This window comes from Rhinolophus hipposideros (assembly GCF_964194185.1).
Source record: "Rhinolophus hipposideros genome assembly, chromosome: 15".
Lineage (NCBI taxonomy): Eukaryota > Metazoa > Chordata > Mammalia > Chiroptera > Rhinolophidae > Rhinolophus > Rhinolophus hipposideros.
Window position 1 is genome coordinate 28,217,324 of NC_138061.1, and position 24,338 is coordinate 28,241,661.

Here is a 24,338-nt window from a genome sequence, read left to right on the forward strand (position 1 = left end):
TGCTAGTGGGGATGCAAAATGGTACAGCCATTTTGGAAAACAGTTTGGCTGTTTCTTACTAAACTAAACATGCTATTACCATACAATCCAGCAATCAGGATCCTTGGTATTTACCCAAAAGAAATGAAAACTTATATCCATGAGAAAACCTGCACACGGATGTTTATAACAGCTTTATTCATTATTGCCAAAACTTGGAAGCCACCAAGATGTCCTTCAGGATGTGAATGGATAAACAAACTATGGTACATCCAGAAAATAAAATATTATTCAACACTAACTAAAAAGAAATGAGCTTTAGGGGTTGCCAGTTAGCTCAATTGGTTAGAATGCGGTGCTGGCAGCACCAAGGTTGCCGGTTCGATCCCCACATGGACCACTGTGAGCTGCGCCCTCCTTGAAAACAACAACAAAACAAAACAAAACAATGAGCTTTCAAGCCATAAAAGACAAGAAGGAAACTGAAATGTGTATTGTGAAGTGAAAGAAGCCAATCTGAAAAGGCTGCATACTGTTTAATTCTAACTATGTGACATTCTGAAAAAGGTAAGACTATGGATCCAGTGAAAAGATAACTGGTTGCGAGGGATTAGGGGGATAGGGAAAGATGAAAAGCAGAACAGAAAGGATTTTTAGGGGAATGAAATTATTCTGTATACTATAATGGGGGATACATGTCATTCATTATATATTTGTCCAGAATCATAGGATGTACAGCACAAAGAGTGAACCCCTAAAGTAAATTATGGACTTTGGGAGATTATGACGTGTCATTGACTAACAAACGCACCACACTGTGGTGCAAGATGTCAACAGTGGAGGAAGTTGTGTGTATGGGGGATAAGGGGTGTATAGAAACTCTCTGCACTTTCTGCTCAATTTTGCTGTGAATCCAGAACTGCTCTAAAAAGTAAGGTTTATTAATTTAAAAACACACATGCAAATTAAATCCAACAACATACAAAATGGACAATACATAACTGTGACTAACTGGAGTTTATCTCAGGAATGCGAAGTTGGTGTAACACTTTTACAACTTAATAAGAAAAATGGCCAAAACAGACTGCATCTGAGTTTTGCCTCTTCTGGATGGATGAAAAAACTAGACAACTAGTGTCACCAGGCACCTAAGAGACATAAATTCAAATCTCTGAAGGATGGCATCACCTTAGCCTTCAAATTGTTTTCTATATATGATGTTTCAAATATTATATCCAGCACCCAACAAAGATAACTAGGCACATACAGGGATAAAACAGCATCTGCTAATAAAAACTAGCAATAACAATATTCAATACAAACAGACCTATAAATTTCCAGACATTGGAATTATCAGACAGGCTAAGAAACAACAAGGCCAAGCTTGGAATTTCAGTAGGAAACTATAAACTGTAAAAAGTGATATAATATAGCAAAATTTGAAAAAGAACCAACTAGGGGCTGGCCGGGTGGCGCAGGTGGTTGGAGCTCCATGCTCCTAACTCCGAAGGCTGCCGGTTTGATTCCCACATGGGCCAGTGGGCTCTCAACAAAAAAAAAAAAAAAAAAAAGAAAGAAAAAGAACCAACTAGAAACAAGAATTGAAAAACACAAAATTGACATTAAGAACTCAGTGTATATGGCCAAAGAATCTGTATTCTTAACATGTCCTAGGTAATCCATGATGTTTGGGAACCAGAATCATAAACTATTACAACAAATCTTAAGGTTCTCATTTGCAATTTTCTAATTTAGCTTCTATAATGCCTCCAAAATTACTTTCCTATTACATGAATTTGGTGTCTGAGTACCTTATTTTACAGTGTTTTTTATAAAACCCAACTCTACCCTTGTGGCTAATGACCCATCACCATCTATCCTACAGCCAATATACTGGCCTACTAAACAAGTCTTGTGGATTCTTGGATTGCTCATTCAATTTCTTCTTTCTGGAATGACTTTCCCCATCTTGTCTACCTGGTGAACTCATACTAGTACACTTCAGAACATACCTCACATGTCATCTCTGAGAAGAATTAATAACTCATCTGTACTTTGATACTTTGTTCACAACTCAACTATAGTACTAACCACATTAGATTAAAATTACGTATGAACCTCTCTGCCTCCCCTTCTCTCTCTCTCACACACTCACATGCACACAAACACACACACACGGAAATAATTCAAAGGCGAGGACGCATTTATTTATATTCCAAGAACCATGACTATTGTATTATACACAATAAATGTATGTTGAATAAAGCACACATTCATTGAAATGAAAGCCAGACAATCTTAGAGAAGAATCTAGAAGTATTCAAAAATTTTGTCCTTCAATTTCTGCTAGAGAAAAGACTTCGAGTTTGCTAACATGAAGTCATGCAATAAGTTGGTGGCAGAATGATATTCTACTATGAGTATACTCCGATGCCTTGGGCTCTGCAGCTAAAGGGATCTACCAGAAAGGTATACTAGGAGGGCAATGTGAGAAAAGATCAGACTATGGATTCAAAGGGAAGGTGCCAGGAGTTTTTAATAGCTTCTTAAAGAAGTAAAATATGGGAACTGGGGATAATAAAGAATAGAATAGGAGCTTCTCTTCCAAAGAATATGAAAACCAAAATAGCGTGATACACACACACACACACACACACACACACACACACACACACAGAGACTTGACTTTTAGATTCAGTGGATAGTAAGCACTTCTCCGAAAGGGGTTAATGTTAAACCCACAATCAGTAAGTAAACTTTCATGTTTCTATATGCTTGAACAGTTTATAGAGAGACAGATTAATTTCAGAAATGAAAGAAGGTGCCCATGTGGACATCTTTACCATCTCAAGACCGTGTCTGCTCAAGATAAAAAGGCTCTCTTACACAACTTGATCCAAGAGCCATGGAAACCATCATGCTCGCAGTAGAGAAAGTTAAGCTGAGTATAATGCCATTACTAATCCTAAATTTTATTTCAGAATCTGTGAATTAGGAGAGATAAAACCAATCCCATAATTCAAGCTTAACTGAAATCTTGGGGAAAAACATTTCATCACCCTCTGGCATACTGGGGTGCTTTAGTAATTAGTAGACTTTATGTCATCAAAATTATTAGCACAATCTTGTTTAGTCTAATTTGAAGCCTAACATAATATACAAGTCTGACACAAAGATAAAATGAATACAACTTTTAATATAACTTTGATACTCAAACTGTATTTATGGAATCAAATAACAAGCAGTCAGAGTATTTTCAAACTGCAACCCATTTCTAAGTTTGTCTCTGACAACAGGAAAAAGTGTTCCCCCAAATCCTACCCTGCTCAATTTGAGAACTTTTTCTTTTTTTTAAAGATTTTATTGGGGAAAGGGAACAGGACTTTATTGGGGAACAGTGTGTCATTCCAGGACTTTTTTCCAAGTCAAGTTGTTGTCCTGTCAATCTTAGTTGTGGAGGGTGCCATTCAGCTTCAAGTTGTTGGCCTTTCAGTCTTAGCTGTGGGGAGCGCAGCTCAGCTCCAGGTCCAGTTGCCGTTGCTAGTTGCAGGGGGCACAGCCCACCATCCCTTGCTGTACTCGAGGAGTTGAACCGGCAACCTTGTGGTTGACAGCCCACTGGCCCATGTGGGAATCGAGCCGGCAGCCTTCGGAGTTAGGAGCATGGAGCTCTAACCGCCTGAGCCACCGGGCCAGCCCCAATTTGAGAACTTTTGTTTTCATTCTTTTAGTTTTCTTTAGCTAAGTTTCTCTCTTCAGGCTCATTCCTCTTGCCTCTCACAGAAGCTCAGGCCCAGAGCTCAGGCATAGAGCCCTCTATCTTCGGACCACACAGATTAACTTACAAAATCAATTTAGTCTCACATAGGAAAAATATAATAATTTATCATTAGCTATAAATAAAGAAGACACATGCAGCTGGAAAAGGAATTATTCACTACCTTTTCAAGGTGACAATACATTAGGTAAATACAGATGAAAATAAAACATGCGAGGGTGTTAACAATTTTAAAGACTTTTCAAAACTAAATTCTGAATGTAGTCCAGCCCCTCCACAATTTAACAACAATGAAGGAAGTAATTAATTTTTGCAATACTCACCAAAGGTATCTATCTTTAAGCATAATTAAAGCAAATGAAATGTTCTCACATGTTTTAATGCTACACATACTAATAAAGTTAGTAATAAAAAAATTAAGCTCTAACACTTTCAAAATGTTACATATTTAGCTATCGCTCACAAAGCACATGTATTCTAGTCCTTTCCATATTATTGTTCCTGCAATAAAAAATTTCAAAAGCAAAGGCTTAATAAACTGAGGAGAGTGACCTATTCTACTTTTAGACAATTTGAAGTGCTCAGATAAAGAAATCAGCAATTGTTTTAAAACTTTCTTTCCTTGCCTGTCAAAAGTTATGTGAAAGTGATTCAACCACTCAATGAAAACTTCACTCAGAAAAAAAGCACAAGTGATGAAAAGTCTGAAAAATTATCTATGTACTACAACCTCATTTTCTCATTCAAGATGCCAAGAAAAAAACAGTGCCTAGCAAAAAAAGATTATTTTCTACTAAAAGATTGTCAGTTTGACATAAATAGGATATATTCAATCTAATATGCAATTATACATAATATGGCTCATTTGTAATCATGCTCACTTGCAGTTTGGAGGTCATAAGACAAACTACATAGCTCCATTCCAGCTTCGGCCTATTAATTTAGAAAAACCAAAAACTGAGGTCAATTGAACTACAATATAACTGAAATACTACTGATAATTAATAGATGCAATTTTTAACATGGCTCACCAACTGGTTCAAAAGGCCACAAGCAGGAATTTCACACCTGCAAGAGAACACGTGATAATCTTCATAAAATAATAATATGAATATGCATGTGATTTGGGAACTGTCGAATTAAATGTCAAACTTGAATCAGTTTGACTTTGCTCTTCTCCTAAAATGATTTTTATGGCTCTTACTGTTAACATGGAGAGCACTAATATTGATCAGACCTTAAAAAAATTTACTATAAGAATAAAATAAAAAAAAATTTAACCTACAATTACCTTTCACTTATGAACTTCACGTATCCCTGAAAAGTTATAGGTGTAAAACATGTAAAGTTAAGTAAGGAAAAACAAAAAATATACATATAAACGGTGGAATTTTGTTTTTGAAAAAAATTATAGAAAAATATATGTAACAATATATGTGTAAAAATAATACAAACAGAAAAATAATTATTTTTTCCACACAAAAAGAAAAGTTTTAAAGGCCTAAGAATGTGGACGTAAAGTGAAATGAGACATATCTTCCTATAATATTTTATATTTTACAAACAGAATATAACCTTACTTTCCTATATAGTTACGTTATAATCTTTTAGATGTCTTTCCACTAAAAAAAAAAAAAAAAAATTCTGGGGCTGGCCCGGTGGCTCAGGTGGTTGGAGCTCCATGCTCCTAACTCCGAAGGCTGCCGGTTCAATTCCCACATGGGCCAGTGGGCTCTCAACCACAAGGTTGCGGGTTCAACTCCTGGAGTCCCGCAAGGAATGATGGGCAGAGCCCCATGCAACTAAGATTGAACACGGTACCTTGAGCTGAGCTGCCACTGAGCTCCCGGATGGCTCAGTTTGTTGGAGCGCGGGCTCTCAACCACAAGCTTGCTGGTTCGACTCCAGTAAGGGATGGTGGGCTGTGCCCCCTGCAACTAGCAATGGCAACTAGACTTGGAGCTGAGCTGCGCCCTCCACAGCTAAGACTGAAAGGACAACAACTTGAAGCTGAATGGCACCCTCCACAACTAAGACTGAAGGGACAACAACTTGACTTGGAAAAAAGTCCTGGAAGCACACTCTGTTCCCCAATAAAGTCCTGTTCCCCCTCCCCAGTAAAATCTGAAAAAAAATATCCTATGAAATAATATTGCTATTCTAAACTCCGCTATTCTAAACTTCTAATAAATCTTACTGTTTTGCCACTCAAAAAGTAAGGTACCTTTACAAAGCTCAAAAGAATTTATTTTTCCTTAGTGCTTTTCATACTGCTCACTTTTTCAGGCAGTTTTACACTGGAATTACTAGCTACCTTCATTTTCTACTGCCTTAATAGCTTAAGACCCTACCCTAAAACATGGCAGATGTGTCCTAACATTCTTCATGACTGGTATCTTCATGGTATCTTCATGATATCTTCACTGATATCTTCATTTTTGATTTCTGATCCCAAACACCTAACATCTACTTGAAAGGAGTATGTGGTAAAGGATACAATTTTATATTCATAATGCTGTACAGAGTTTAAAAATCAGGGCTGTGAAAACTTGTCTTCAGGTGGGAACAGAAACACAAAGTTGTAAATTTATTATTACTAATAAAAGATTATCAAGACCACCTTGAAAATGACAACTGCAGAGAAGAGGACAAATGGGGAGTAGAGAACACACACAGAAATAAGAAAGGAGAAAGCAGAAAAGGAGTGGCAGAAATTTGTCCATATCTTGATGAAAGAGAGACATATTTTGAGGGTGGAAAAGAGTCAGAGGAACTATGACTTCACTATACATCACATCTCCCAGAACGCAAAAAGAACCATGAAAAAGGCACCAAAATACATACTAGTACCTACACACAACTGGAAAGCTCAAAAATTAAATGTAGTATCTGGAAAAACCATCATCTATAAAAGGCCAGAGAGAAGGCTGCAGAGGACAGCAACTGTATTTCAACTCCACTCCTGCTTCCTATATGAAAATAAGAGCTGTTCTTTTCCTGACCAGGCATTAAATTTTCACACAATATATATTAAAAGAAAGAGAGAAGAAAGCCATGGCTTTCTAAAAACAAAAAGAGCCATTTAGAGGCATACTACAAATCAATAAACATAATTATCCACCCAGTAATTTATTTAGACACCTATGGTGAAAAAACAAAAACAAATAACATTGCATAATGTTAGTTTACATAAAGATATTAAAGTGTATGCACATGCATATTTAACATCAACTACCATAAAATATGAATACAAACCTTCAATAGCAAGACCACTGTTTTGCCTCTAGAGGGCGAACTTGGTCTTCTGGAAAACTCTAGACAAGAGAGGTTACTTTCAGACTTTACCCAAAAAAAGTTAAAATTTAAGATGTCGAGATAGCAAAGATTCCCGAACTTTCTTGGTTAACAGTGCCTTTAGTGTCTCAGTAATTTTTTTCATTGTGCCCCAGTGCAAAACTTGTTTAACAAAAATACTTAATCATTCTGTTTAATAACTACAGTAGTTATGTCCAGTAATTTAATAGGATTCATGTCCTAACCATTGGTCGCCATTTGGAAAAACAATACACATAAATTGAAAGAAAAAGTTTTATTTCATTCTTAAATGGCAATCAATTACTAATTACTAATTGTACAGTATGACTACTGTGCACCGTACAAATTCACAAAACTTGAAATCAGATTGGACACTATCACCCTCACTTCCTGTTCCACATTCTGATTTTTATCAAAGCAACCTCAGGAAAACCAGATTTACTAAGATATGCCACAGAAAAGAACACAGTGCCATTTAATATTGAAATTGCGTCCTACCGCAAGCTAACATCCGTATGCCAAAGAAGGCCTATCCCTGCGTTTGCCACGATTCCCCTGTGCACTGCCTGCAGCACATGGGGTGCCTGGGGACACACCTTGGAAATAAGCATAGTTTTAAGTTCCAGCAGCTATTTACACTAGTCAATACTTCAATAACTTGTAAATAAAACTAACTAATAAAATTAACAAATGTTTTTAAAGATCTAAAAATTATTTTCTTATATCACTTGAGAAACCAATTTCTCTTTTGAGTAGTAAAAGGAACACTATGAAATGCTGGCTGTGTTAAATCTAATACACTACAATGGGGAAGGAGAGAAATAGGAAATTGCTTATATATATCTCCTGAGCAACAACTTAACTAAAAAATGCTACAAACTGATCCAGTCTCACTGCTTTCTAGTCTCACTGATTTCCTAGTAATGAGGAGCTATAAGTTCAGAAGTCAGAAGACCTAAAATTCTTAAGAATTTAATAATATGAATATTAATACAGATATTAAAAGGACTGGCTACTAAATTACTAGAGACAGATTATATACCCACCCATCTCACAAAGTCCTTGGTTAGGCAGAACACCAGAAAAGTAACAAAGAAAGATCTCAACCTCAAAATCTATTCAGTTTTTTCTTTTTACTATTTTGTAAGTTCACAACTACCTATATCCATAAAATATGTGCCATCAGCAAACGCTACCATATTCAATTAGAAGCATGTGACAGAGTAGTTAGCTAACAACAACAAAAACACTAATTAAGGAATAACTAGGAAACAAAAAAAATCAATGTTCTATTGCTTTAAAGAATTTTCACAATCACAAAAGACATCTTTTTAAAAATGTGTCATGTTTTAAAAATATAACGTGTCATGTTTTAAAATATATATGTTAAAATTACCACAAATATCTATAATCCCCAAATTTTATATGTAGAAAAATACGAATGAAAGCAAAATATGGTTAATTATCAAGAAAAGAATATCTGAAAAAATTAGACAAACCACGTAGCTCTATTATTACCTACCTGCTGAATAATTTTGGAAGTTTTCTGAAGATTCTCTCTGGGAGGGACTTTACCAAATAATTTCCAACCAGGAGCACTATGCACAACTGATTTGAGTTCCTTCGTCCTTTTTGGAAAAAGGTTTCTGAAACACAAAAAAATTACATGAATTGTGTTTTTGGTAACCAAGGAAATAATAATTTCTAAAGTATTTTTATTCCGAAGACAAAAAATACTTTCATATAAAACAATTTCTATTACTTATACTACTATTAGACAAACAAGAGTCAATTAAGAATACCTGGCTATATAGAAATAGGGGAAGAATCAACAGAGACGTTAGAGAGATAAGCAAATTGGGAAGAAAATGACAGCTATAAGTAAAATGTAAATATTTGCTTTGAATCAGCTACAGAGTAACTAGAATTAACTAACCAAGCACTTGACAATAAAAGCCAAGAATGTGAGAACAAAAAAGTTGAAGAGAACCTGTATAAAATATGTAAAGGATTAAGAAATATAATATTTTGTGAAAATACTATTTATTTTCAGTAATAATGTTATTGTCTGTAATAAAATGGTATTCGCTGATCCTCCATTACTCTAATATATGTATACATAAATTGTATAGTTTTTTCTAGGACATTTACAAAAGAGCTTATTGCAAGAGTCAACATATAACTAAGAAAGAAAAGTGTCTATCACTGAAAAGCTGAAAAAAAGCTACATACAGATCAAGGACTTTATCCATTATCTCCATGCCCATACCAACCAATCAACATACTGACGTGGAACAGAAGCCTTCATACTAATAACGAGCTCTTGGGGTAGGGTGAGGAGTTCCAAAAGGAACAACCAGTTTGTTTGTTTTTCTAGAGCTACCATCGACTCTAATCACTGACCAGAATCAGATCTTTAAACAACCTTAATTGTTTGAAATCCAAAAACCCTTAAATGGCTTGTCTCCTCACAATGTATGAACAAGATCGTGCTAATAAGGGGAAAAAATGGCATTTCGTTCTCTGTAATAGAAATGCAAAGTTATATATATAATTAATTAAAGCAGGGTAACCATAAACTAGAAGGAGATAAGCATTTTTTTCAAATTCAGTGAAACACAGCTTCAAATAACGTGACCTGGCTGAGAAAACAGACAAAGCAGCAGAATGAGGAGACCACAAGTGAAAGACAGTTATACTCAAGGACAGTAATAACCCTAAATCAAAAAATTCTCCATGTGCAGAGTTTTTTACAAGGCACCTTTCTGGGGTGATTATGTCTTTATACCTTTATCTATAACTAGATATTGTAATTCCTACCAAACACATTCTTATATGAAAAACTAGAGGCTATACACATTAATACTGTATATCAGACCTGTGTAAATTACAAAACTCTAAATCACAGCCAAAATGCCAAATATACATGAATCTTTCAGTAAAGACTGTTAGAAATGACCTTGCATCACAAGAAAACCTGTTAAGGCGTGTAGGTGTTTCAGTAAAAAATTAATTTATAAGGATATTTTAGACTTCCAAAATTAGAGTCAAGGAATACTAACTTCTTAAACCAAACAAAAGTAGGTCTTTCAATGGATGTAGTTTCTGAAGAATCTTGCTATGACTGGCAGAGATAAAAAAGAAAATAAATAAATAAATAAGCTCCACAATAAAAAGCCTGATTCCAATATGTATTACAGCACAATATTACAATCATAAGTTTGAAAAAAAGTTTAAATTCTCATTAAATCATCAAAAAAAAAAAAAACAAGGCCAAAACCTTAAGTTTATATATCCAATAAACTTTGGTTACTATAAGACATTTCCATAAAAGAAATATGAGCCCACATTGTGTCCAATTGCTAAGAAAGACCATCAGATAATGTTCCACATTAATTTCTTATGCCACTAAGAGATTTTCGATTGGGTTTTCTGGTTATCTCCTGCCACGTAAACTATTTATAAATGCAGCTAACTGGCATAACATCTGCAATGAAAAGTAATTTTAAAATATCGTTACAAATACATGGAATTGTACTAAAACAGCATTACAGATCAAATAGGCTTCTACTAGTTAACCTAGGAACAGAACCACCACTTCATTAAATCTTAAAGGGAAAAAAACCATGAACGGTCTAAGTAGGCCAAAAATGTGTCATATGGTTGTTCTTCTCATGTACCATTCCTTGCCCTACCCCCAACCCCGTGTCAGGGACAGGTGAAATAGAGATCCCAGTGCAAATAAACGTGTGAGACTAGGTTCCTCTTCAATAGCTTCTCAAACCAAAGACAGACAAACAGGCAGACACACAACCACCACCACCAACCACCACCACCCACTTCCCTTTCTCCTATCCCCCAGGATATTCAAATTTCTTAAATTTAAATCAACACCAAAGGCTTAACAAAACAAACAAAATGTGTTCAAGAACCCACACACAAAAGAGAGGACAATTTTTTCTGTCTACATTCTGGAGGTAGAGCTTGACTGTATGAATGAGATTTATATGGCAATGCTGGGGAAAAGGGTCACTCTTATTCTGTCTTCTTCTAGTTTCAGGGGAGAGACACTCCCAGCTTCTCTCGGCCCCCTTATTCATCTCTATCTGTGGGGTTTGGTGACAGACATTATTGCCTAACAGCAGAGAGAATTCAGCTTGTTCTTCTTTCCTAATATGAGGCTAAGTTTTCTCTGCACCCTTCTGTCTCCCATCCTCACAGGAAAGACCTTCCTGTGCTAGTAACTAGCTGGATAAATTTGATTCAGGTGAAGTATGAGGAGGCCTAATGCAGCCAAAGGCATGTCTTTTGGTCCAGATTTCATCAGTATTAAAGCTGATGTTTTGAGGTCTCATTTGTCTGTGTCCTATGTCTTTTTTCTACTGATTCCAAACTCAGATGGGCTGATAAAGAGGGGATATTTACTGGTTTTCCCTAAATCCCAACCGTCAAGTTTTTGTGTTGAAGTGTCTTACTGCTTCAGATATGCTGGAAATATTAAACTCTATGTATTTTCTAGTTTGGGTTTATTTTTGTCTTTCTCATTCTGTGACACATTTTGTTAGTATATACTGAGAAAACGGAATGGCAATGATAATCCATCTTTCCCCCATTAAATCTATTCTCCACCCAAATCAACACTATGTTCATAAACACAACTATCTACACATACACAGAGACACAAACACCATTCTCTACCATTCTCTCCACTAATTAGTGCCCACTCTTTTTAGCAAAAAGAAATTGAGAAAATCTCTTGCACCAGTTAAGTACAGCACCAGTTGAGAAACAGCAGTTCAATGTTTCTATATTGCTGAAACATAAAAATAAAAAAATAAGAGGCACATCAAGAAATAACTGATGTAAAGAGGAAAGAAGAAAAAGAAAAAAAGGCCCTAGGTTTCTCTCTTAGTGGCTTTTATAATAAAGGTTGATGAATGAATAGCTCTTGCTTGTTAATACTTGTTAATACTTGCATCACATATCTCTGTGTCTATTTTCTTTTTTCCCAAGATTTCTTTTACCACACAAAAAGAGTTACATGTGCTATAAGAGTCAAACCACTTGCCTACTATACCTTATTAAAGGACAAAGCTAACAAAAGGGGCAAAATTTATTTACACCATGGAAGTTCTCTGCTCATGATTTCTAAAGGAGCAGAATCTCCAATGCTTGGTCCTTAACAATTAGCAAACCCACTTATAAACTGAGACAAAGCCTAATTCCATAGTTTCTCAAACTGGAATTTGACACTACAGTAAAGTGTGGCTGCCTAATTCTGAATCTTCTTAATGCCAACAATGTCAGCTTTAGCCAAAAATAGAGAAAATTCCCTGTTTTTGCCTAACGTTTACATCTGTACGACTATTTTAACTTTTTAGACTAATCATCACTTAGAGGGAGCTGTACATTAAAAGGGGGTTAAAATATTTTTATAGATAGGAGAAAAAACGACTTCAATCAAAATAGTAAAATCAATTCAAAAAATTACAAATCATGACCTTATCTTCAAACTGTCTCAGGAGAAGCTGGACCGCTGAAAACACATCAACTTCCCGGACTTTGTACTTCAAGTTCCCCAAAGTATAATAGAAGGCCAAAAAGAAAACATTATCTAGTGATTATGGAATGTCACAGTTGACTACATAATTAATTCAAAGAAGCACTGTCTCTTTAAAACCCAGTACTTTGGCTACCCTTGAGTATTTTGGATTAAAGATCGGGCATGAAGATTACTTACATTCTTTCCAAACCTCAATCATTTTTCAGTTGAAAAAGGCTTTCAGCTGACTATACACACAAAAAAGTAATTTTTTTGCCAGATAACTTAAGCTTTTTTAATTTCAAGAATTTTCTTTTGCAGGCTGTTTCTGGATCTTGTCTTTGTCATTATTACAAATCCTAATTTTTTAAAAAAATAGTGGATTTTTACTTAATACGCACTGCTTAACTAACCTATTTTCATAGATCAGAACTATCAAAAAAGGACAGAACTCAGTATCATTTACTCACTCAGTATCATTGTCAAAAAACAGAATTTCAAGGCTGAAAATAAAGGTTTTATATATATGTGTATATAAATAAAATCAATATACATATTGATATATTTTTTAAAGTATTTTAGAGCTACCAGGGACGTTAGGGAGCAGCCAGGTCAACGGTTCTTCATCAAGAATCAATGAACCGGGCCGGCCCGGTGGCGCAGGCGGTTAGAGCTCCGTGCTCCTAACTCCGAAGGCTGCCGGTTCGATTCCCACATGGACCAGTGGGCTCTCAACAAAAAAATAAATAAAAAATGTATACACATTAAAAAAAAAAAAAAAGAATCAATGAACCTACATGAATGGGCTAGAGGATCCATAAGCGTCCTCAAACTATATGCACAATTTGAAGTAAACAGTGTGCTTATGAACGTTTTTTCTTGGGCAGCTGTCCAGAGCTTTCATCAACTTCTCCAAGGATTCAATGTGCCACCCCACCACCCTCAAGAAAGGTTCATGAGCCACTTCCCAAGGTCACATCACTAACAAGTATTCAAGCCACGTCTCTTGCACAGTTCCTTTTCTATCTAATCACACTTATCTCTTTCATGTCCTCCAGAGAACAAGCAAGATAGAAGAGGTTCATAACGATCTGTTTTCCTTCATCCTACACATTGCCAAAAGGCCTCTTGACATTCATTTAAACAGTTCAAAAATATAAATTATTTTCTTCTTCCTCCTGTGTTCGTGTCAGCAAGTCACCTTATGGTATGTCTTACGTGTATTTATTATATTAAGTTTCAGGCAATATCTTACTGATAGAGTTTTTTTATCCTTTTGTGGCTGGGAGATAACCAAATTGAATATAATTAAGGAGAAAAGAAAAAAACTTAAAGTCTCACTTTTGTACTGGATACTAATTACACACAATGTATCGAATGCTTCATAAAGAGAACCTCCATTGCTTTCAGCCCAATGTAGTATCTAAGACATTCCGAGGAAGATAGAAACCCCCAGAAGAAGAAAAAAGGAAGGGCATATGAAAGAACTTTTAGAAGAAAAACATAAACAGTAAAAAGGAACATCAGCAAAATATGGGCAAAATACTCCAGTCACCAGGACATAAGCTATCTTTTAACCCTAAGAAGAAGTTGGGAAAGAAAGGTGAGATAATGACTGATGATGATGAATAAAACCAAACATGTGTGAATACTTTTCTATTCATGCCTCTTTTATAAATAAAACAGAAACTATGTTAGTGTTTTGTTTACAATATAATAGCTTCACATATATTTAATCTTCAGAATAGGTACACGGATAATAAAAATGTTCTGATTGTGGTAATAGTTGCACAATTCTGAATGTACTAAAAACCACTGAACTGTACACTTTAAATGAATAAGTTGTATTGTATGTGAATTGTATCTCAATAAAGCTGTTATTTTTTAAGTGAAAAAAATCAATAGTTACACTATGTGAAAAGAAAAATAACAAAACCAAATGAGGTTTATCCCAGAAATGCAAGGCTCATTCAATATTCAAGTTAATCAATGTAATTCACTTATATTAATATTCTATGTATATTCTATGTATATTCTATGTATATAAGTGAATCAATGTAATTCATTTATATTAATATTCTATTAATATTCTAAACGAGAAAAACCACATGATCATATTAATTGATGCATGTGATAATATCATAAATCCATTTATTCCTAATTTTTAAAAAAATACACAGAAAACTAGGAGTAGTACAAAAGTTCCTTAGCCTAGTTATGGGCGTCTACCAAAAAACCTACAGCTAATATCACATTTAATCATGAAAGAACAAATGTTTTGGAGACCGGAAACAAGGTAAGGATTTCTACTTTTATCACTCCCATTCAAAATCATACCAAAAGTCCTAGCCAGTGCAATAAGGCAAGAAAACTAAGTCTTATAAATTGGAAGGGAAAAAATTAAATTTTCCCTATTTGCAAACATTATTATCTAAACAATCCCATAGAATCCACACAAAAAAGCTCCTAGAACTAATATGTAAGTTTATTAACAGAGCTACTAGACATAAGGCAAACAAAAATCAATCATATTTCTATATACTAGCAATGAATAATTAAAAACTGAAATTAAGAAATACATATCATTTATAATAGCTCTAACAAATACTAAACATTTAGATATAAATCTAACAAAACATAAGCAGATGTGTATGCTAAAAACTTTGTATATAAAAGAAGGAAATAAAAAAAAGACCAAAATAACTTGAGAGACACACTATATTCAAGGACTGGAAGATTCAACATAGTAAGAATGTCAATTCTCCCCAAGTTAATTAACAAGGATTATCTGCAGATACAGACAAGCTACTAATAATTCTAAAATTGATATGGAAAGGAAAAAGGGGTAGAATAGCCAAAACAATTTTGAAAATTTATTTAGATGTTATCACTGTATTAGACTGTGAGCTCTCTGTTACCATTATATCCCTAGTACTGTGCTCGCACACATGAATGTAAGTCTGCTAACTTGGGGAGTGGGGGGGGGGGGCTACAGAGAAAAAAATTCACTTTTGTCCTCAAACTTAGTTGTCTTACAATGAATTCTAGCTGCTATTACAAAATACCATATACTCGGTGGCTTACAAACAATATGAATATATTTCTTACAGTCTGGAGGCTAGGAAGTCCAAAATCAAAGCAGTGACAGATTCAGTGTCTGGTGAGAGCCCATTTCCGGGTTCATAGACCACCATCTTTTCACTATGCCCTCACATGGCTTAAGGAGCCAGAGTATTCTCTGAGACCTCTTTTATAAGGGCACTAATCCCATTCCAGAGGGCTCCACCATCATGACCTAAGCACCCTAAGCCAAAGGCTCCACCTCCAAATACTACCACACTGGGGATTAGGTTTCAACATACAACTTTTGGGGCAACACATTCAGTCTACAGCATTAGTCTAATGAAGGAGTGCAGTCTGGTGAGCCATTATTTCTATGAAGCTTTCCCCTCTATAAGCCATTTCTTCTAGGAATCATTCTCTTCTGATACTTTTCACTTTGTACTTTATATGGTGATCTGAATGCTACTTTATTAAATTATAAATGCACTGAGAACAGGATTTGTGTAACCTTCACAATACCCTGCATATAAGGTATTTAAAACACTCAGTAAATATTTTATTTTTTAAACACAATAAAAATTGGCTGTCTTTCTACTGGTGTACAGTTTTACAAGTTTTATAACACGTTTGAATTTGTGCAACCACCACCACAATCGAGGTATAGAACAGTTCCATCGCCCTCCAAAAAAACTCCATCATGTTACTTCTTTGTAGTTATCCTCTCCCCTAACCCCTGTAAAGCACTGAAACGAGCCCGAAGAAGGACTTACAAGCCAGATTCAGTACCAGAGGAGTAAACCTTGCTTTCACCATCTCATGCTCACTGCTATTAAGTTGGTGCAAAGTAATTGCGGTTTCTGCAATTATTTTTAACTTTTTAAATCGCAATTACTTTTGCACCAACCTAGTACAATAGTACCACATCATAGCACTTCGATTTATGTTTGCAGTGTGATCATCACTGGCTTTATTAGAAAAGTCTTATTCTAGCTCCTTTTCCTGCTGTATAGTCAGTGCTCAAATATGCTTGCTGCATGAACAAGAGAAGATTTAGACGTACAGAACTTAGTAGGAAAGAATGACAGATAACTCATTCTGCTTGAATAAACGACAACTACAAGCAGGAAAGAATAGAGCATTTCATTTCCTTGCCCCCAAATCCTCAACACTCCCTAATATCTATGGAAAAGTTTTAATTCCATATCCTAGTATTAAAGGCTCTTCACAATTTGAACCCAAATTGTATTTCCAACATCATTTCCTACTACTCTTTCTACAACTAGGAGCAAGATATGTGGCTTTAGCATCCTGCGTCCCACTCCCCCTTCTTCGACAGCGCCTCTGCCCCAGCCCCCACTGAAGCAGTAGCCCAAAGTGGCCATATTTGTATCTTATAGCATTGCCATCAGTGAGTGCTGATTAGATTGGAGTGCTGATAAAACAGGGACAAATTCATACACAGGCTGAGAAAATCAGATTTCCAGGATTTTTAAATAGGAGACTTAAAGACTGAGTGAATCAAAGGATGGTAGATGTTTGAACTTTTGCAGGTGGAAACTTTATTGAACAACCAGGAGACAGAAAAGAGATGAGGCAAAAAAACAAGCATCGCTTGAAAGGCAGAGAAACCTCTGTTCCAAGTACTCTGTAGCCTGGGTACATTATTTTCTACCTTCAAAATGTCCACAAGATGCCTATTACATGCCCTACAATAAACCTTCCTTCATTTTAAGGTAGCTGAAGCGGGCTTCTTTTCCTTATAACTAACGTAAACCTTAACATATAAGCCAAACTACTCTTTTTCACACATTCTGGACTTTCCTGCCTCTATCCTCTGGATAGCTACATACACATTATATTTCCCCTATTAAAGTAAAAATTAAGTTAGTTATACATACTTAAGACTAACACACCAAATTTAAAAGGTTTCTACTTTTGTCCATCAAATGATACTATCCAGAATGTATAAAGACAAGCCATAGAATAGCAGAAAATACTTCCAAATTATGTATCTGATAAAGGTGTAGTATCCGGAATATATGAAAAACTCATATAATTCAACAACAAAAATACAAACAGCCCAATTAAAAATGGGCAAAGAACTTGAATAAACATTTCTCCAAAGACACAGAAATGGCCAACAAGTACATGAAAAGATGCTCAACATCATCAGTCATTAGGGAAATTAAAATCAAAATCACAGTGAAATACTACTTCATGCCTACTAGGATGGCTGTAACTTAAAAAAGAATAAGTGTTGGAGAGGATGTGGAGAGAAACTGGAACCCTCAAAAAATTCCTGGTGGGAATATAAAATAGTGCAGTTGCTGTGGAAAATAGTTGGTGATTCCTCAATAAGTTAAACATAGAATTGTATGATCCAACAATGTTACTCTTAGGCCTCATACCCAAAAGAACTGAAAAGAGGTGGTTAAATAAAAACTTGTTCATGAATGTTCATGGCAAACTATGCATAACAACCAAAAGATGGAAACAACCCAAATGTCTATCAACAGATTAGCAGATAAACAAAATTTACAATGGAAAATTATTCAGCCTTCAAAAGTAATGAAGTACTAATACATACAACATGAATGAACTCTGAAAGCATTAAGTGAAAGAAGCTAGACACAAAAGGCCATGTAGTGTATGATTTCACTGATATGAAATATCCAGAATAGACAAATCCATAGAGACCGGACAGATTAGTTGCTAGGGGCTTGAGGAAGTTGAGGGAAGGGAAGTGACTGCTAATGGGTATGGCGTTTCCTTTTCGTAGTGATGAAATGTTTTAGAACTAGACAGTAATAATGAGCATACAACACTGTGAATGTGTTAAATGTTATTAATGGTAAATTTTATGTATGTATTTTGCCGTAGTAAAAAAATTTTGACAGGTTTCTAAAAGTGACATTCCAAAGATCAATTTTAAAATATGGTCACCAGTTTAATTAACAGAGTAAACTCATGTCTTTCAGTAGGATTAAGTACGCCAAACCAAAAGCCATAGCTAAACCACACATTTTTGTAAAATAAGAACTATTTCAAGAAAATCCAATTTTTTTCTGGCTCTGTTTGGTATTAAACATATTAAATAAAAAACTGAATTCCACTGGCTAAGGCTTTTTAAACAAAATACAAAAATGATTGTTCATATCAAAAGCTGCTTATTCTATATGAGCTGTTTTTAAGTTTTATCAAATGTAAAATACAGGTTAATATATAAAATTTATTAAAATCTCAGTAATGGTAAACATACGCATATTTCATTTAGTACAGACTCATAAGAATGAATTAAATGACAGTATGTTTGCTATTCATAAAAGATCAAAGTATAAAAATAGAATGCAAGAAAAAGCTAGACATCTAGTTCAACTAAAACTGATAGTAATTTGTTTTGCTATTTAGAAAAGACTAAAGAAAATGTTTACTTCACAAGTGGAAAAGAATAAAAGGTACTTCAAAACTAGCAGCAGCATTCAGGCAATATTTATAATACAAAGTCCAATACTTCTTTTACATTTACCATTGTCAGTTACTGATATTGTAACATTTACCATTGTCAGTTACTGATATTGTACTACGATTTTACCACAATCTACGTTAGTCCTTTAAATATGGACTATTTTGCAAACACACTGGTAACAAAAGAGTTTTAGGCTTTACCAAAATTAAATTGGTTTAGCTAGGTCCACCTAAAGATGACCAAATTTAAGGGTGGCAGACCCAAGTCTCTGACTTTATTTATTCCTTGAAGAGAACCAGAGGTGAAATCATTTATGCCTGTTTGCACAAACCTCCACTATTTACATAATATGTCTACTATTTGCCTGGGATGAATCTATTACACCTAGGATATTCGGGTACTTATTACAGTTAATATACAACTGAACTTGCTTAGCTGGCTTCCTAATGAATTTCAGCTATGGTCCCCCTCCAAGGTTCAATTCTTCAGTCTGTCTTACATTGGCCCAACTGATTTCTCCCCCACAGAAACATCCCCCAAAGACAGGTACCAAACATACTTTGAGAAATTATACTATTCAAGTAATAAATAGAGAGCCTCCCAGACCATTTCAAAGGTTCCAATCATTTGACTATATAAGTTTGGTACCTTTCAAAAAGTTTTTAATCCAATAAGTCTTTGTGTTCTTATATATTAGGCAATATATCTCAATGCAGAGACAAAAAAGCAAACAAGACACATTCCCTATCTCCAGGGAGTCTGCATCTTAGTAGAAGAGACACATACACAATAGTTTTGGAAGTCTCAATACTTTGTCTTTACCTCATTCAATCCTCAAAAATGGCTGATGGGTATATATGCCACCATCCATTTTTATGAAGCAATGCATTAAGTTGGTGCAAAAAACATTGCAGTTTTTGCATTTAAACCTTTTAAACTGCAATTACTTTTGCACCAACCATATATAGAACTTGTGCATTGGATGTAAAAACTTGATTTTACAACTTTACACTCTCAGGGTTCTTCCTAAAGTTGTTTCCTTTCTGATCTATGACAGTAAAACAACTAGTCGAACAGCTATTCTGGCTCTTTTCTCCCTCAACAAATTCCTTACAAAACACGATACACATAATTTTTCACACGACTCTTTCATATCATCCTACTTCCTTCAAAACAAAAACTGGATTTAAAGTTTATCTCCATTAAAGCTTCACAAAAAGTCTACTGATAGAAGCATATGTCACTCAATTTGTTAGCTCTCCCTCTGACAGGGCTTGAATTTAATGTTACTTCAATCAATTATCTAGATATCATATTTTAATAGAGACTGACAAGCTCCCATAAACTACCACAAGTGTATCCAAACCCCAGTTTCTCAAGTTTCAAATCATGCGCGATACTTTTACAAGAGTCACTGTTCTAAAATGCAATTCAAAGCATGTTGCCCATGTTTTAAAAACCCATCAAGGGTTCTATGCACTGCCACCCCTCATGGAATCAATTCAAATTGCTTAGTTCTGTCACACAAACTCCTTTATCATTTAGTCCTGTGTTTGACACTCTACCTCATCTGCTCTAAGGAAAGTCAAAGTAATGAGCATCTGCAGGCCCCACAGTGCTGTGCTGCTTCGGTACAAATTCTGCACGTGCCACTGCGTGCCCGCACTGTCCTCAGTCTCATTCCAGCCTAAACCTTCCTCATTAATACAAGACCGAGCATTCATGTTTAATCTCCATAAAGTGTGCTCTAACTTCCCAGCCCAAAGTCAATCACTCACTCCACAGCGCTACTAATACATACTTGGAGCTTCTTTTATAACGCTAATCAGGTTATACTGTAAGTATTGATTTACATGTCTCCCCCATCTTAACTTCATTAATATTCCTTTTATCTAATTTCCTTAGTGCTTCATTTAAATAATAAAGCTCAATAGCATTTGTGAATGAATGCTATTGATTCATATTGATATGAATGAACGGTAAGAAAATTGTAAACTAACTCTTAAGAACTATATATGCTTAGCTAGGAGGGCCCCAAAACTAAAAATGGTTCCGTGACAAGCTTTAAATTTCTAAAAGGAGTATATGTAAAAGAACTGACTTGTCCTTTGTGGCTCTAAAGAGCAAATTAGGACCAGAAACATTACAAAGAGATACACTGTGCTTGGACATAAAGAACCTTCTAACAATTAATAACCTCAATAGGCTGCCTTGAGGAAACTGAGTTCCTCCTCAGTGAAAGATTTCAAGCAGAGGCTAAATAACATCTATCAAGGGCCTAAAAACTCTGTAAGAATAAAAAACCCAGAAATTTAGCTCTAGGGTTGTTGTTACTTTGTTTTCTTTTGTTGACATTTTGCTCATGTCTAACCTAGAAATAGTTCCTGAACTGATGACAGAACCTATGGTAGAACCCTATCTGCCAGCAGCATAGTTGAAATCCTACTCTCCACGCAGGTTGTCTTTTTTTTCTACATAGTGTTACAGTGTTTCCTTCGAATGGACAACTAAATGAAAACTAAAATCATATTTTGGTGATCTTACATAAAAGCAAAACAATCTTCATGCCTCATTAAAACATGTAGCTAGTTATTATTTTACTCAAGAAAGTTGCATAGCGGTTATCCTCTAAAAATGTTCCTTTATGCAGTAGAATTCTCAGCTATTAGTATGCCCAAGACTGAAAGTTACTCATTGTCCTACTATTCTTGACTGCATTACGTGCTTCTGGGAGTATGTCACAAAGATGGACATCATCCTCTGATTATACGTCAACTGTTGTGTCAGTTATGTTATATAATAGCTATCAAAAGTTGTTTTAGTCTCTAGATAACAAATTTGGGTGCTCAAGACCCAATTCTGAATCATAACAAATCCTTTATTTTCTAAACAACACACAAGAATTATCAATATCTTTAATTCTAGGTAGTACCAATGAAGCTAAAAAGTCAGTCCAAAAGGGTTGGAGTGAAGTGTCAAGGGCCATTTAAACAAAAAAAGCAACTTAAATTTTATCACTTTTCAAAAACACAGAAACTACTTACTCAGTTGAAACCTTTTACTGATTTAAAACTTCAATAACTTATTTCAGAACTTTAACTTCCACACAGTATATCTTCCTGGTAATGAACAATTTTCTCCACAGGGGTGAGAGAGATTTTAATTCTGTTTACTAGATTTACCATGGTGCTTGTAAGAGAAATTCTCCTCTTAGCACTGGAACTCAAGTAAGAATACATTGTGTAAAACCATATGTTGCATTTATTTTATCTTTTGATACATGTACTTTTTAATACTAATAACCTAAACTTTTATAGCCTAAATTAAAGCTTATACATGTAACCTGTCATTAAAAAATATTTCATTTGCACAATATAGCCTGTTAAGAGGCCATGAGGGGATGGAAACATTAGGGAAGAGAGAGGAGGCACAGCAGATACCCTTTAAGGAAAGAAGTTGCCAGAAACATCCACAAAGGCACTGAGGTAAGCAGAGTAGGCAAATAAATATGGAGATAATCTGTGGTAATACTCTAAAGCCCACAGACCAAAGTACAGAGCTAACTTCCAGCTAACATTTATTCTCTCCAGCAATTTTTCTCTGTACAAACCTCTTCAAAATCTTTCTCTACGTTTCTCCTGTCTCTAACCATACCTCCACACCCTGGGATTTTATCTTCTTCCTTACTACCTTAACTGGAATAGTATGGAAACAAAGTATACATATTTAGTTTTATTTCATATTCCCAGTCCTACCTTTTCAAAAGCAGATAATATGAGCATTTTATGTTTTTCTAAAAACATTAAACTGTTGTAGTCTTTGAATAACTTTTCCTTGGGACAACAGAAAAGTATTTCCCCTACTTGACTAGAAAATGATTACAAACAGTCTAGATCAGGGTGTCTAAACTTTTTTCAAAGGTTTTCACCAAGGGCCATATGCGGTAAAATACACAAACAGCCAGCCCACTCACTCGAGGTGAAGTACTATTGCCTCACCTGGTTTATTTAAGTAAACTAAATATATTTTTGGAATTTGCTGTGGGCCAATTAAAAGCGGATCACGGGCCACAGTTGGCCCGCGGGCCGCAGTTTAGACACCCCTGGTCTAGATGAAAACCATATTTGGAAATTCTAAATAATGCTCAATGTGTGATGGTAGCTGTACATTATAGTACTTGGGAAAATATGAGAAGATAGCACATAATTTGATTTCAAAACTATCATGTTCAGTTCCAAACTTAAAATGTTTTAATGTGTATGGGGTTAGAGAAAGGCAGATAGAAATATTTTTAACCAAGGAGTATATCCCAAAATAAAATTCAAATTAAAAGAAATATCAACAAACAAAATTCAAAAGTAAATTAAACACATTACCAAGTTCACTGTCAAATTAGCTTTAAGTAGGAGCAAAACTCCTAGCTTAGTTTCCTAAGGTAAACTTCTCTCATTTGCAGGAAGAGCCTGCTGAAAACCCAGACAGTCACGTGGGTTTCCAACCCCTCTTTCTTTTTCTGGCCACAGAAATAAGTACAAGAAAGGCTGAAGCAGCAAATTCAGTAGAGGAATAGCCATGTGTAACGCGTAGAATTTTTTCTTAAAGGCATAGAAAAGAATTACAGCTAACAACAGAAGGAAGGAAAATTAACACCCTTTTTGGTAAGTCATAATTATAAAGAGAGGCAAAGTTATGACTCCATGTTAAAGAGACCTGAGTAAGGTTTTGTGAGCTAAAGCTTTTCACAAAACAGGCAAGCAGAGTTATCTAAACAGCATAAAATGAAAGAAAAGGACCCTTCCCACCAATAAAAAAGAAAGCTAAGATTAATTAGGCAGAGATAATTTCTCAATGAGTAAAGGTCAGCAAAATACTTCTACAGTTGTATTTGTATCTGTTCTTTATTGTACCTCTATTTGTACTTATCAATTACATAAGTTGACCCAAGTACATAAATATGACCCAATTTTAAATAAATAAAGCAATCTGAGCTATAAATGTAACTTCTTTCAGTTATTATCTGAGGAGACCTTCCTGTTAACAATTACTTCAGTAATTATAGTCTGGGAACTACCTGTCTACATCAGAATCACTTGGGAGTACATACTTGGTAAATATTTGGGTTCCTGCTGAGCCCCATTCAAGATTTACTGAATCAAAAGTGTGTGTGTGGTGGGGGTGGGAGGGTCTCCAAGAAT

The 24,338-nt window shown here is 35.1% G+C and overlaps 1 protein-coding gene across 1 annotated transcript in view; it reads right to left on the minus strand.

Annotated features, from left to right (window-relative positions):
* The window catches only part of TBC1D12 (TBC1 domain family member 12), an 87,123-nt gene that overhangs the window by 53,689 nt on the left and 9,096 nt on the right, over nt 1-24,338 (minus strand). The window contains exon 2 of the mRNA XM_081074699.1: nt 8,595-8,718. Coding sequence (XP_080930825.1) covers nt 8,595-8,718 — 124 coding nt within the window. The remainder of the gene's footprint in view (nt 1-8,594; nt 8,719-24,338) is intronic.